General features: G+C 45.4%; 1 protein-coding gene across 1 annotated transcript in view; it reads right to left on the bottom strand.

Annotated features, from left to right (window-relative positions):
* Window positions 1-13713, bottom strand: part of IQCK (IQ motif containing K) — a 150051-nt gene that overhangs the window by 122934 nt on the left and 13404 nt on the right. The window contains exons 3-5 of the mRNA XM_017849779.1: window positions 11297-11361; window positions 7945-8074; window positions 6021-6118 (exon numbers count right to left, since the gene is read on the bottom strand). Of these exons, the coding sequence (XP_017705268.1) occupies window positions 6021-6118; window positions 7945-8074; window positions 11297-11361 (293 nt within the window). The remainder of the gene's footprint in view (window positions 1-6020; window positions 6119-7944; window positions 8075-11296; window positions 11362-13713) is intronic.

The raw sequence follows: 13713 nt of genomic DNA, 5'->3' as shown, positions 1-13713 counted from the left end.
TCTAATAAAATTAGAAATTTATCTGGTTCTTTCAAAGCATTTTATCACTGCTTATAGGCTGGAAACTGTTTCTAGCCCCCTTGTTACAAAATTATTTATGGGCAAATATTAGATACGCAACCTTCATGTAAAATCTTAATTAGTGCCTTTTTAGCTGATTTCTGTGCCCTCTGAAAGAGTATAAATTAGAAGCATAATGGCCAAGTAAATTAGAATAAAGGTTGCACAATGGAATATACATGCACCAAGGTCTAGAAATGAATCCCCAGCTACAGACCCACTGTAGCCATTTCTCCTTATTCATTCTTATTTCAGAGGAGTGAAAAAACAGACACAAGGGGAAGAAAAATAAAAACAACTTCAGTTTATCATTATGGCCCCTCTAGGACAGGGCCATGTCTTCTTGTGCCCTCTGTGTGACCTGGGGTCTGGCCTCATGATCTGCACACAGCAGGGCTTAATGAATGTTTGTTAAACAGAACTCAACATGGTCGACTCATCCTGCTTCACCCTGCTTGCAGATACGCTTTTTTTTTTTTAGATGGTGTCTCGCTCTGTTGCCCAGGCTGGAGTGCAGTGGCATGATCTTGGCTCACTACAACCTCTGTCTCCCGGATTCAAGCCATTCTTCTGCCTCAGCCTCCCAAGTAGCTGTGACTACAGGCACGTGCCACCACGCCTGGCTAATTTTTGTATTTTTAGTAGAGATGGGGGTTTCACCGTGTTGGCCAGGCTGGTCTCGAACTCCTGACCTCGTGATCCACGTGCCTCAGCCTCCCAAAGGGCTGGCATTACAGGCGTGAGCCACTGCACCCAGCCAGATATTCTTTACATATATGAAAACAAAGATTATTCCACTGTGTTTATTTCACTGTTTGATCATTACATTCCATCCTTTGTTCAATCGAATAAAAGGCACAGTGCACTGAACATACTTTGGTCAACAGCAAGATAGGAAAAAGTGATACAATTGCTGAGATGTGACTTGTGAGGCGCTCTTCCTCATTTAGCAGCAGAACAGAAGGCAGAGAGACAAAGCTATCTGACAATGGTATGGCCAGGCTAAGGGTCTGCTCTGGGACCACTCTTCAACCTAGTCTCACTCCCCTTCCACTCAGCTACACCTTGCACCTGTTTAACACCACAGGATGCCTACCAACTGTATCACACCACAATGTGATACAATTTCTGATGATTATCATAGCAGTAGTCAAAACACAGATGATGGGGAAGGTTAGTTATGAGTAGTGGACAAGAATTAAATTGTCAGGAAAAGCCAAGTGGGCAAATGAAAAACAGATACAAATTAGAAGCAGTTTAAATTTGATAACCGAAGGCAAGTAAGCAGTCTGTTCTTCAGAAAATAGCTATGAATGAAAAAAAAACCAGTATCTCTGGAAGTTATTTTGAGGACAGCCTCCAACTCCCATTTACTGGGAGGGATGGAAACCCAGGCTTCAGGATCATCTGGGCCTAGGTTGGAGATGTGTGCTGTTTGTTGCTTACTAGGTGACCTTGAGTAATGCTCAACTTCTCTGCGTCCCAGGGCTATCCTTGGTAAAAAGGAGGTGATGAAAAAGAGGACCTGGTTCAGAAGGTTATTGTAAGGGTGAAACAAGGTGGTGCATAGGAAGCATTTGACCAGTGTTGATGAACAACGGGCAATAAATCAATGAGAGGGCTCCTCTGACTTTTTTTTTTTTTTTTTGAGACAGGGTCTCGTGCTGTCACCCAAGCTGGAGTGCAGTGGCGCCATCATGGCTCACTGCAGACTCAAATTCCAGGGTTCAAGTGATTCTCCCACCTCAGCCTCCCAAGTAACTGGAACCACAGGCATGTGCCACCATGCCCAGCTAATTTTTGTATTTTTTGTAGAGATGGGGTTTTGCCACATTTCCCAGGGTGGTCTCAAACTCCTAAGCTCCAGGGATCCACCCACCTCAGCCTCCCAAGGTGCTGGGATTATAGGCATGAGCCACCACACCAGGCCTTCTCTGACTTTTGATACAATTTCTGATGATTATCATAGCAGTAGTCAAACCACAGGTGACAGGAGAGCAATTGCCTGGATTTAATCATCAGTACCTGAATCACTGACTTTATTTTACCAGCTTTTATGTTTACAGTTCTCATCAGCAGAGTGCACTCTCTTGCTAGTGAAAATAAGGGATCTGATCATTGTGGTCTTCCCAGGTTCAAATATGACAACCATGTCTGTAGTAGCACATCAGGAGAAAAAAGTGGGGACTGAGGTCCCCAGATTTGAATTCACCAGGCCCATGTGTCAAAACTAGGATTTCCAACAAAGCAATATGAGGAAAACCTTACAACTGTGTCTTTGTTAGGTGAGAGATGTGAAGCCCCCACCCCCAGTTCCACCCACAAGGGCTACATAATGGCTGAATTGCATTTAAAAGAGGAGGGAAAACTGCATGCTGGGCTTGGCCTTGCTGAGTGGGCCATGCAAGTTGAGAGCCACAGCTGAACTGTTCAGGATCCAGGAGGCGTCTGCAGAGTGAGCACGGGGAGGGGGTTCCTGGAGGGTCAGAAATCCTTCTAGAGAGGATTAATTAAGTATTGCTTGATAAGCGCCAACAAAGGTAGGGGTCCTCTTCCCCACCTTCCCATGAGAGGACCCACAAAATAACCTTCCTTGCAAGATCACTGTGGAATTGGATGGTTTTTCTGGGAACTGGGACCAAATCCTGAGTCAGGACTCCACATGGCCCAGGAACAAGAGTGAAGTCACTTAGGTAGCGGGTGCAACCCACCCTATCTGGGAAGTACCTGTATCACTGAGATAAATAAGTTAACATGTATTGAGTTCTTCCTAGGTTCCAGGGACTGGCCTAAGCACTTTACATGAGCTACCTCATTTCATCAGCATGATAATCCCATGAGCAGGTGCTATGATCAGCCTCATTTTACATGGAAGGAAGTGATAATGGCTCAGAAAGATGAAACGACTTGTCCTGGGCTGTGCTGCCAGTTGGGATGGAGGTGGACTTGCTCTTAACTGCTAAGCTATAAATCAAGGCCCAATTTACTAATTACTTATATAATTAATATATGAGGTGGGGGGTCAGGCTGTGCCATTGGACCCCAATTGCTCTCCCCTATCAACTAAACTCATGAAATAGATGCATATCTTCTTCCCTCACCCCTCCAGGGAATTTCTCCAGGGATGAGTCCAATAGAACAGCCTTCCCAGATAGAAGGAAGCTGGGTTTTGGTCAAAGACATAGTAATAGTGATACTCCCTGGTATATAATCATGCACTCACTTATTTAACATTTATCAAGGGCCAACTCTATGTTCACCATGTGCTAGGCATTGGGTAGCATTGACTAGAGATATAAAAATAAATCAGAGAATCTGTCCTCAAGGAACTTAAAATATGGGGGGGGGAGACAGACATGCATAAAATTAAGTATATGTGGGCTAAGAATGTCTTAATTAAGGATGTCTTAATTTGCCATAAAATGAGGAACAGATGAAATACTCTGAAATCTGAGAGCTGGGATCAATTACTTCTAGTTTGAGCCCAGCAGGGAACTGGAAGCTTGAGAGAGAAGTTATGGAGCTGAGTTTGGAAAAACAAGTAGAAGTTAAATATGCACAGAAGAGGAGCTCAGGGATTTTTTTTCTAAAAAAAGCAGGAGCAGATGCACAGAGGCCGTGAGGTGGGGGCTGGTGCAGCGAACTCCGAGTGGTTCTGCTTGGGTGGAGGGTACCATCAGGAAGGGGAGCACTGCGGGGGAGGGATGGAGGGAGGAAGGAAGGAAGGAACCAATGAACAAATGAACTAAGCAGAGCCTTGAAAGCTAGGCTGAGGGCTAGTGACTTCATTATGTGGATCCACTGTTGTCAAATGGTGAACCACAGCCCAGAGGTGTATCCCAAATTCTTCCCTTCCTAAGCGTGCTACCCATATTCTGATCAATGTCTCATCATCCATTTCTGCCTCAAGTAAAGACACAAATGTCATGGTGAGGCCTGTCAAAGGAATGTTATGCTGAGCGGATTAAGTGGCAGGCAATTAGGGGGAGGTATAATATGGAGTGATTCAGAGGCAAGTGGGGCAGGATACTGTCAAGGCATTGCTGAGGAAAAATCGAGTACTTGCTAGAACATGGGAAAACCTTATCTCCTCAGTATATGGCAGTACCAACATGGCAGTAGGCAGTTCTTCTCAGATGAGGACCCTGTGCTGAAGGGTAACTACTTTGGTGATATCATTAACTATGGATAATTTTATAGACCTCAGGATGTGTCAAACTCATTAAGGTTTACACTGTAATTACTGCCAACTTTTTTAGTATCTTTTTTTTTCTTTTTGAGACAGGGTCTTGCTCTGTTTCCAGGTTGGGGTGCAGTGGCATGATCATGGCACACTGCAGCCTCAACCTCCAGGGCTCAGCTGATCCTCCCACTTCAGCCCCCTGAGCAGATGGGACTGCAGGTATGCACCACCATGCCTGGCTGATTTTTTTTTTTTTTTTTTTTTGTAAATACTGGGTCTCACTTTGTTGCCCAGGCTGGTCTCGAACTCCTGGGCTCAGACAATTCTTCTGCCTTGGCCTCCCAAAGTGCTGGGATTATGGGCATGAGTCACTGTGCCCGGCCTTTAGTATTACTTTGAATCATTTAATCTGGATTTGAGTCCTAACTCTGCCATTCACTCTTGATCATTTTTCAGGCCTCTGTGTCCCTCCACCTTCTCCTCTGCAAAGTGCAGATAATAATAATAGAAAGAAGCTCACATGGCTGGGGAGGGCAATTGCAATAATGGAACATACAGCATTCAGCAAAGTGCCTGGCACAGAGCGAGTGCCTGGTCAACAATAAATGTTGTAATTTTACTCTCTTCATCTGGATCGTCCAAAATTCTAGAATTCAAAACAGTGCAGGGAACATATACACCCAAAGTATCCCGTGAACTACGGAAAAGAGGGAGTCTCTAAGGGTATCCACGTGGGGGTAGGCCAGCATCGGAACTCGGTTTGTACCGAGTTTACTGAGTTTTTGCCCAGTATCTACAAAAAAAAAAATTAGCCAGGCGTGGGGTCGTGTACCTGTAGTCTCAGCGGCTCAGGAAGCTGAGGTGGGAGGATCAACTGAGCCCTGGAGGTTGAGGCTGCAGTGTACCATGATTATACCACTGCACCCCAGCCTGAAAACAGAGCAAGACCCTGTCTCAAAAATACTAAACTAAAACTTCCCTGCAGAGAAGTTGATTCTCTGCAGTGCAATGTTAACTGTCATTTACTGAGCACTTACTGTTTTCCAAGACTCTCTGCAAGCAGTTTACATTCATGACAGTTGGCATGGAGTAGAGAGATGCCAGGGGGAACAATCAATCCAGAGTCAAGTAGGAAGTAAGCAGAGTTTTGTGGGATTTTTTTTTTTTTGAGTTGGAGGTCTTGCTGTTGCCCAGGCTGGAGTGCAGTGGCGTGATCATGGATCACTGCAACCTCAAACTTCGGGCCTCAAGGGATCTTCCTGCCTCAGCCTCTTGAGTAGCTGAGACTATAAGTATGTGCCACCACACCTAGCTAATTTAAAAAAAATTTTTTTTTAGAGATGGGGGTCTCACTATGTTGCCCAGTGGTCTTGAACTCCTGGCATCAAGTAATCCTCCCACCTTAGCTTCCCAAAGTGTGGGATAATAGGCATGAGCCACTGTGCCTGGCCAAGGAGAGCTTTAATCAGTGCATGTAATAAACAGAAGTTGAAGACCCAAGAAACCTGGTGGATGCCAGACTGCACAGGAGAAGGGCAGGCAGGAGACCAAGCAAGGCGGAAAAGCTCTCCGGAGTCCAAGTGGCCAGACAGATGGTAGCGCATGTATGTGCACAACTAGATGGTGTAGCTGGAACGGGGTAAGTGACCCCAAACACAGGCTTTCCCTCCCGAAGAGGTCATCTGGAGAACGACTTGATGGTACCAAGATAATGAGCTATCATCTGATAATAATGATTGAGAATCTTAAAATAAAGAAATCCTGCCAAATAACTGACCTCAAAACACTTTTCTTTCTTTGCTTGGTGAAGCAGGCTAGCCATTCCGGGAAGCAGAACAGGAAAGATGAAAGTTTCCAAATATTCTCTGGGAGAACCTAAAACAAGCAAACAAAAATTCCCACTGAAAATCCCCACTGGCCCAAGCTAATCTGGGAGAAATGTTTACTTTTGAGCCAGAAAAAGGTACTGTCCATTCAATCACATGATCTTGGATGTTACATTTTGTTCCAGACTGCAGAGCTGGGCTGTATAACTAAAGCAACTTAAAATGTCCCTCTGAGCTTCTATATTCTGGTGAAGATGTCGGAAGTAGGCCGGGCGTGGTGGCTCAAGCCTGTAATCCCAGCACTTTGGGAGGCCGAGACGGGCAGATCACGAGGTCAGGAGATCGAGACCATCCTGGCTAACATGGTGAAACCCCGTCTCTACTAAAAAATACAAAACTAGCCGGGCGAGGTGGCGGGCGCCTGTAGTCTCAGCTACTCGGGAGGCTGAGGCAGGAGAATGGCGTAAACTCGGGAGGCGGAGCTTGCAGTGAGCTGAGATCTGGCCACTGCACTCCAGCCCGGGCGACAGAGCAAGACTCCGTCTCAAAAAAAAAAAAAAAAAAAGGATGTCGGAAGTATCTTACATAAGGCCAGGTCCACCAGCTTGTTATGGCCCCAAGCCAGGAATATCAAGGGGGCCAGTGTGGCCGGATGGACAAAAACAAGGGGAATGTGGTAGGAATTGGGACCAGAGAGGAATTGGGAGTGAGAGTATAATGGGTAAGGTCTTATGATCACAGTAATAAAGGCAGTCATTAGCCAAGGCCCAAGGCATGCAGAAGGCAGAACAAACCAGTATGAGAGGGTCTGGTACTACCGAGGGCCCAAGGAACTATGACTCAGATCTGCAGTCTACACCTCCGGCTTCCACACACAAAGTAGGGAAGCATGATGATGTTTTCTTCTACTTTTTACTTTTTTTGAGAGAGAGAGTCTCACTCTGTGGCCCAGGCTGGAGTGCAGTGGTGCGATCATAGCTCACTGTATCCTGGATCTCTCAGGCTCAAGCAATCTTCCCACCTTAGCCTCCCAAGTAGCTGGGACTGCAAGTACCTGCCACCACGCACAGCTAATTTTTTTTTTTTTTCTCTCGCTCTGTTGCCCAGGGTAGAACGCAGTGGCGCAATCTCAGCTCTCTGCAACCTCCGCTTCCCAAGTGTGATCAATTCTCCTGCCTCAGCCTCCCAGGTAGCTAGGGTTACAGGTGTGCACCACCAAACCTGGCTATTTTTTTTTTTTTTTGAGATGGAGTCTTGCTCTGTTGCCCACGCTGGAGTGCAGTGGCATGATCTCAGCTCATTGCAACCTCCACCTCCCAGGTTCAAGTGATTCTCCTGCCACCACGCCCGGCTAATTTTTGTATTTTTAGTAGAGACAGGGTTTCGCCATGTTGGCCAGGCTGGTCTCAAATTCCTAACCTCAAGAGATTCTCTCGCCTCAGCCTCCCAAAGTGCTGGGATTATAGGCATGAGCCACTGCATCCGGTCATAATTTTTTTTTTTAAATTTTTTGTAGACACGTAGAGATGGTGTCTCCCTGGGTTCAAGTAATCCTCCTGCCCTGGTCTCTCAAAGTGCTGATACCACAGGCATGAGCCATCACAGCCGACTACATTTGTTTACTGCTCTCTTTTCCTACTTTTCATTGAATGTAAAATCAAAGTACAGTTTTTGTTACTTATTATCTTAATTACATTTGTAACCTTAAAGATAAATCAGTGAAATAAAGGGCATTCTCTTAAAAATAAAATAAGAACACATTCTTTCTTATGTATGTGGTCTCCCTGAAGTCTATCTGTCCGCCTCCATACCCACCCTGTGGTTCTGCAATGTTAAAAGCCCCAAATTATAAAAGATGGCATCTCTCTTACTCACATGTTTTTGGGTTGACTGTTTCTGATTTATCTTGAGGACAGGGTGTATGTGAGATCATGGTGAAATGGGAAACCGGAAAATAGTGCTCTGCACTGAAGCCATGAAAAAGCATTTCCTCTACTGGCGCAACCTGGAGGCAGACAGGGGAGGGGAGGCAATTCATTCAAACAGCTTAAATAATTGTATTTTCTTGTATAACCTTATGAAGGAATAAAATTCTACATCAGACTTTAAGGTTCAAGGGGGTACACTGAGCACAGATCTTTGTCTCCCTTCCCTCCTGAGACACCTATAAACGACAAGGCATAACCCCTGATAGAGAAGGACCATCTGTGGATGAGAGATTGGTAAACATATCCAAAATACCAGGGATGAAGCCTCACTCAAGAAGCAAGAAGCTCACACCTGTAATCCCAGCACTTTGGGAGGCCGAGACAGGGGGATCACCTGAGGTCAGGAGTTCAAAACCAGCCTGGCCAACATGGTGAAACTCCGTTTCTACTAAAAATACAAAAAAGTAGCCTGTAAAAGTAGCCCGTGGTGGTGGGTGCCTGTAATCCCAGCTACTTGGAAGGCTGAGGGGGCAGAACTGCTTGAACTCAGGAGATGGAGGCTGCAGTGAACTGAGATCGCACCATTGCACCCCAGACTGGGCAACAAGAGTGAAAGTCCATCTCAAAAAAAAAAAAAAAAAAAAAAAGCAGCAGCAGCAGCAGCAGCAAGAGTGGAAGTGACAGTCACAGGAGGAGGCTGCCCCAGAATATAGATGTCCATCTTCCCATCAGATCCCAAAGGGACTAAACACTTAAGTTGACAGGCACTGCACAGGGTGGGAACAAGAATGGAATGATACACGACGAGACTGGGTGGAAATCCGGCTGGGCTAACTTGGCCTGCTGCCCACACTCCCCTCAGGCTTCTTTCTGTTCCCTGAATATCATAAAGCTATGTTCACACCAGTAGGATCTCCAGCTCGCTCTCCTCTCCAGGAACTCTTCTGTAAACCAATGAAACTGCCTGAAAAGGAGTAGAACACTTAGAACCACTTAGGGCACCATGATGGTAGGAAAAGAAAAAAAAAAAAAATGGGCTGGGCATGGTGGCTCATGCCTGTGATTCCAGCACTTTGGAAGGCCAAGGAGGGCAGATGGCCTGAGCCTAGGAGTTCGAGACCAGCCTGGGCAACATAGTGAGACCTCATCTCTACTAAAATTAAAAAATAATTAGCTGGCAGTGGTGGCATGTAGCTGTAGTTCCAGCACTTTGGGAGGAAGAGGCGGGAAGATCGCTGGAGCCCAGGACGTGCGCTACTGCACTCCAGCCTGATGACAGAGTGAGACCCTGTCTCAAAAACAAAGAAAAAAATGGATTTAGAGACCCCCCCCCAATGCCACCCAATCCCAAATTACCGATTTTCTGCTTGTTCACTCTGAAGAACAGTCGGCCAGTGGACAACCACCCTTCATGAGCACCCAGTCAGTGTTTTGCTACTCATAGAAGAGACCCATCCAGAAAACAAACCCACATGTACAGCAGTAGGAGAAAACCACACCAGCCGTGACACTGTGATGGTTAATTTTCAGTGTCAACTTGACTGGAGTAAGGGATACCTAGGTAACTAGCAGAGCATTGTGTCTGGGTATGTCTGCAAGCGTTTTCTGGAAGAAACTGATGTATATGTTGGTGGATTGAGAGGAGATCCATCCTCAATGCGGGCAGGCACCATTGGATTGGCTGAGGGCCTGGAAGGAACAAAAAGTTGAGGAAGGCTGAATTCTTGCTCTCTTCTGGAGCCAGGATGCCCTTCTTCTGCCCTTGCACCTCAGAACTCCAGGGCTTTTAGACTCCAGGGTTCTCATCAGTGGTCCCTGGGGGCTCTCAGAGGCTAATTAAGTCCAACTAGATTTCCATGTAACCCTGTCATATATCATAAACAGAGGCTCTCAGACTGGTAGTTACACTGTTGTTTCTTCCTGGCTCTGAGGCTTTTGGATTTGGACTGAGTCACTCTACCAGCTTCCCTGGTTCTCCAGCTTGCAGACAGCCTAATGTGGGACTTCTCAGCCTCCATAATCATGTGGGCCAATTACCCCAGTAAAACCCCTCTCATATATGTATCTCTCTATATATCCTACTGATTCTGTCTCTCTGGAGAACCCTAATATACCAGCTATACAGAAAAATCCACTCAGGACCATTGTACATTTTAAATAAACAATCAAATCTCTTTATACAGGTCAAGAAGATCATAGCACAAAAGACAAAGTTAAACATCTATTGTCAAAACAGCTGACCCTGGAAGAAGCACACAGAATTCAGGGAAGAGAACTGTGATTTGTATCGGCAGATAAATCTGAAAAAGAATTGCATCTATAAAGCAAAACAGGATGTTAGGAGAAAAGAACAATCACAGAATAAAGTTTTTAGACACAATGTCTCTGTCAGAGGCAGCTGCAGTGATGGAAGTTACTAGAAGTCGAGAAACAGGTTTTGATTCCATCCGTGTTACTGTGCTCAAGTCCCTTCATCTCTCAGAGCCTTGCTTTTTAAAAAATTCAAACTCCATCAAGCTCCTATCTAATTCCAAGGTAGACTTCATGAGGGCCTCTCTTCCTGGTTGCCCTGTCATTAGCCCTCTCTCCTTAGCACAGTCTTCATCTTGTCTACCCTGGTATGCAGAGAAACTTGGTCTATCTGCAACTGTCCCTCACATGGACATGGTGTTAGATCCACTGCAAAGGCTCTTCTCATCCAGGATCTCATGTGAGCACCACAGAAGCCCTGTTAGTCGAGGATTATCTGTCCCATTTAATAAATACAGAAATCTGGCTGGGCACAGTGGCTCACGTCTGTAATCCCAACACTTTGGGAGCCCGAGGCAGGCAGATCACTTGAAGTCAGGAGTTTGAGACCAGCCTGGACAACATGGTGAAACCCCATCTCAACAAAAAAATCCCCGGCACGGTGGCGGGTGCCTGTAGTCCCAGCTACTAAGGTTGCAGTGAGCTGAGATTGTGCCACTGCACTCCAACCTGGGCGACAGGGCAAGAGCCTGTCTCAAAAAATAGATTAGATAGATAAGATAGATAGATAGATAGATAGATAGATAGATAGATAGACAAATAGATAGACAGATAGATGCTGAAACTAACGCTCAAAGAGGTTATGTGATGCCCTGTAAGTCACACTGTTAGTATTAGAGCTGGCGTTGGCCCCAAGTTTCTGGTTCTCACTCCAATGCCTTCCCTTTTCCACCTCCTGAACTCAGTGACACTGTGTGACATTCACAGGCCATCAGTGCTATTCTCATTTAAGAGCTTCTTGCTTAGGTTGAGGCCTGGGTAATACTTACAGTAATCACAGATTCCTGTTTGACTTTATATCCTTCTGGAAAGGGAGGCTGCTCAGCTTCATACTCTAAAGGAAAGGGGAAAAAAATCCTCAATTCCATACTTCACTGCGTTTCTGATGTAATTTCCTTTTCTCTGAATAAAACATTCTTAAATTTTATTTTGGCTGGTGGTGTACAGAAATGAAAAAACAACTGGCTGTAACAGGTTAACATTTAATGCAATTTAAAGTTAACATTTAATGGTATTTAAGATCAGCAAGAGGCTGGGTGTGGTGGCTCACACCTGTAATCCCAGCACTTTGAGAGGCTGAGGTGAGTGGATCACGAGGTAGAGGAGATCGAGACCATCCTGGCAAACATGGTGAAACCCCATCTGTACTGAAAATACAAAAAAACTAGCGGGGCGTGGTGGTGGGCACCTGTAGTCCCAACTTCTAGGGAGGCTGAGGCAGGAGAATGGCGTTAACCCAGGAGGCAGCGGAGCTTGCAGTGAGCGGAGATCACGCCACTGTACTCCAGCCTGGGCGACAGAGCGAGACTCCGTCTCAAAAAAAAAAAAAGACTTTATATAAGAGTCTGAGACTCTTTTTCTTAGAGGACACAACTTCAGATTTTGCCAACATGATGGAAACTATTAGGAATTAAGGGAGGAAGAGAACACAGAGGTTGGTTAAGGGAAGACACTGAGAGCACATGCAGAAGAGAGGCTGACGGCTGGGCACGGTGGCTCACGCCTGTAATCCTAGCATTTTGGGAGGCCGAGGAGGGTGGATCACTAGGTCAGGAGTTCAAGACCAGCCTAACCAACATAGTAAAACCCCATCTCTACTAAAAATACAAAAATTAGCTGGGCGTGGTGGTGTGCGCCTGTAATCCCAGCTACCTGGGAGGCTGAGGCAGAATTGCTTGAACCCAGGAGGTGGCAGTAAGCTGAGCTTGCACCACTGCACTCTAGTCTGAACAACAGGGTGAGACTCTGTCTCCAAAAAAAAAAAAAATTAGCCAGGTGTGGTGCCGGGTACCTGTAATCCCAGCTACTCAGGAGGCTGAGGCAGGAGAATCACTTGAACCCTGGAGGCAGAGGTTTCAGTGAGCGACAGAGTGAGACTCTGTTTCAAAAAAAAAAAAAAAAACAGTCCACATAAGTTCTACAGGGTTGCAACAACCATGACTGACAGAGGAACAGAAAATGCTCATGGCCAGTATTAGTTACATCCCTAAAGCAAAGACTGATAAAAATATTTCTGGAAAGGTCAATGTTGTCAAGGCAATTGCACAGTCACTTAAACAGTCATGAGGAAAAATTAATTTGTGGGCAAGATGGTATTGAGGGCATACAGTCGTATGGACACAAGTTTTATATGGTTACCTAGTTACTTATCAGATAGTACAGCATTTCCTCCACTTCTCAACATATATATATATATTTTTAACTCCTAAGCATCAGGCTGGGGACAAGAACGTCAGGTTGCAGGTTAAAAGCAATTTATTTCTCAATACCAACTGTATTTGTTTTCTATTATTGTGTAACAAATTAGCACAAATCATTGACATAAAGGAACGCACATTTATTATCTCACAATTCCCTTGAGTCAGGAGTCCAAGAATGGATCAGGGTTTTATCAGGCTGAATTCAAGGTATCAGCCGAAGCTGTGATCTCTGAGGGTTGGGATACTTTTCCAAGCTCATTGGTTGTTCATAGAATTTCAGCTTTGATAGAATTTTAGTTTCTTGGCTGGGCATGGTGGCTCAGACCTGTAATCCCAGCACTTTGGGAGGCCAAGGTGGGTGGATCACTTGAGGTCAGGAGTTTGAGACCAGAATGGTCAACATGGTGAAACCCCATCTCTACTAAAAATACAAAAATTAGCTGGATGTGATGGCTGGCACCTGTAATCCCAGCTACTTGAGAGGCTGAGGCACAAGAATCACTTGAACCCGGGTGGTGGAGGTTGCAGTGAACCAAGATCTCACCATTGCACTATAGCCTGGGTGACAGAGCGAGACTCTGTCTCAAAAAAATAAAAAAGAATTTTAGTTTCTTGTGGTTGAGGTCTGAGGTCCTTGCTATCTTCTGGTTGTCAGCTGGGGACCCTCTCAGCTCTTAGAAGGCACTCTCAGGTTCTTGCCATGGGTGATGCACAACTTGGTTGCCACTACTTCAAGGGCAGCAGGAGAATCTCTTCTGCTTGAATCTGACTTCTGACTTCTTTTAAAGGCTCACCTGATTAGGTCAGGCCCAGCTACAATAATCTCCCTAAATTAAAGTCAGTTGATTAAAAGCTTTAACCATATCTGGAAAATCTTCTGAGAGCCACATCTAGGTTAGCGTTTCATTGAATAACTGAGGTGTGTTCACGAGGTGGCAAGAAACTTGGGGGCTATCTTAGAATTCTGCCTATCATACCAGCCGCAG

This window comes from Rhinopithecus bieti, unplaced genomic scaffold, assembly GCF_001698545.2.
Source record: "Rhinopithecus bieti isolate Rb0 unplaced genomic scaffold, ASM169854v2 scaffold_1918, whole genome shotgun sequence".
NCBI classification, from domain to species: domain Eukaryota; kingdom Metazoa; phylum Chordata; class Mammalia; order Primates; family Cercopithecidae; genus Rhinopithecus; species Rhinopithecus bieti.
This window is presented reverse-complemented; position numbering and strand designations above follow the sequence as displayed.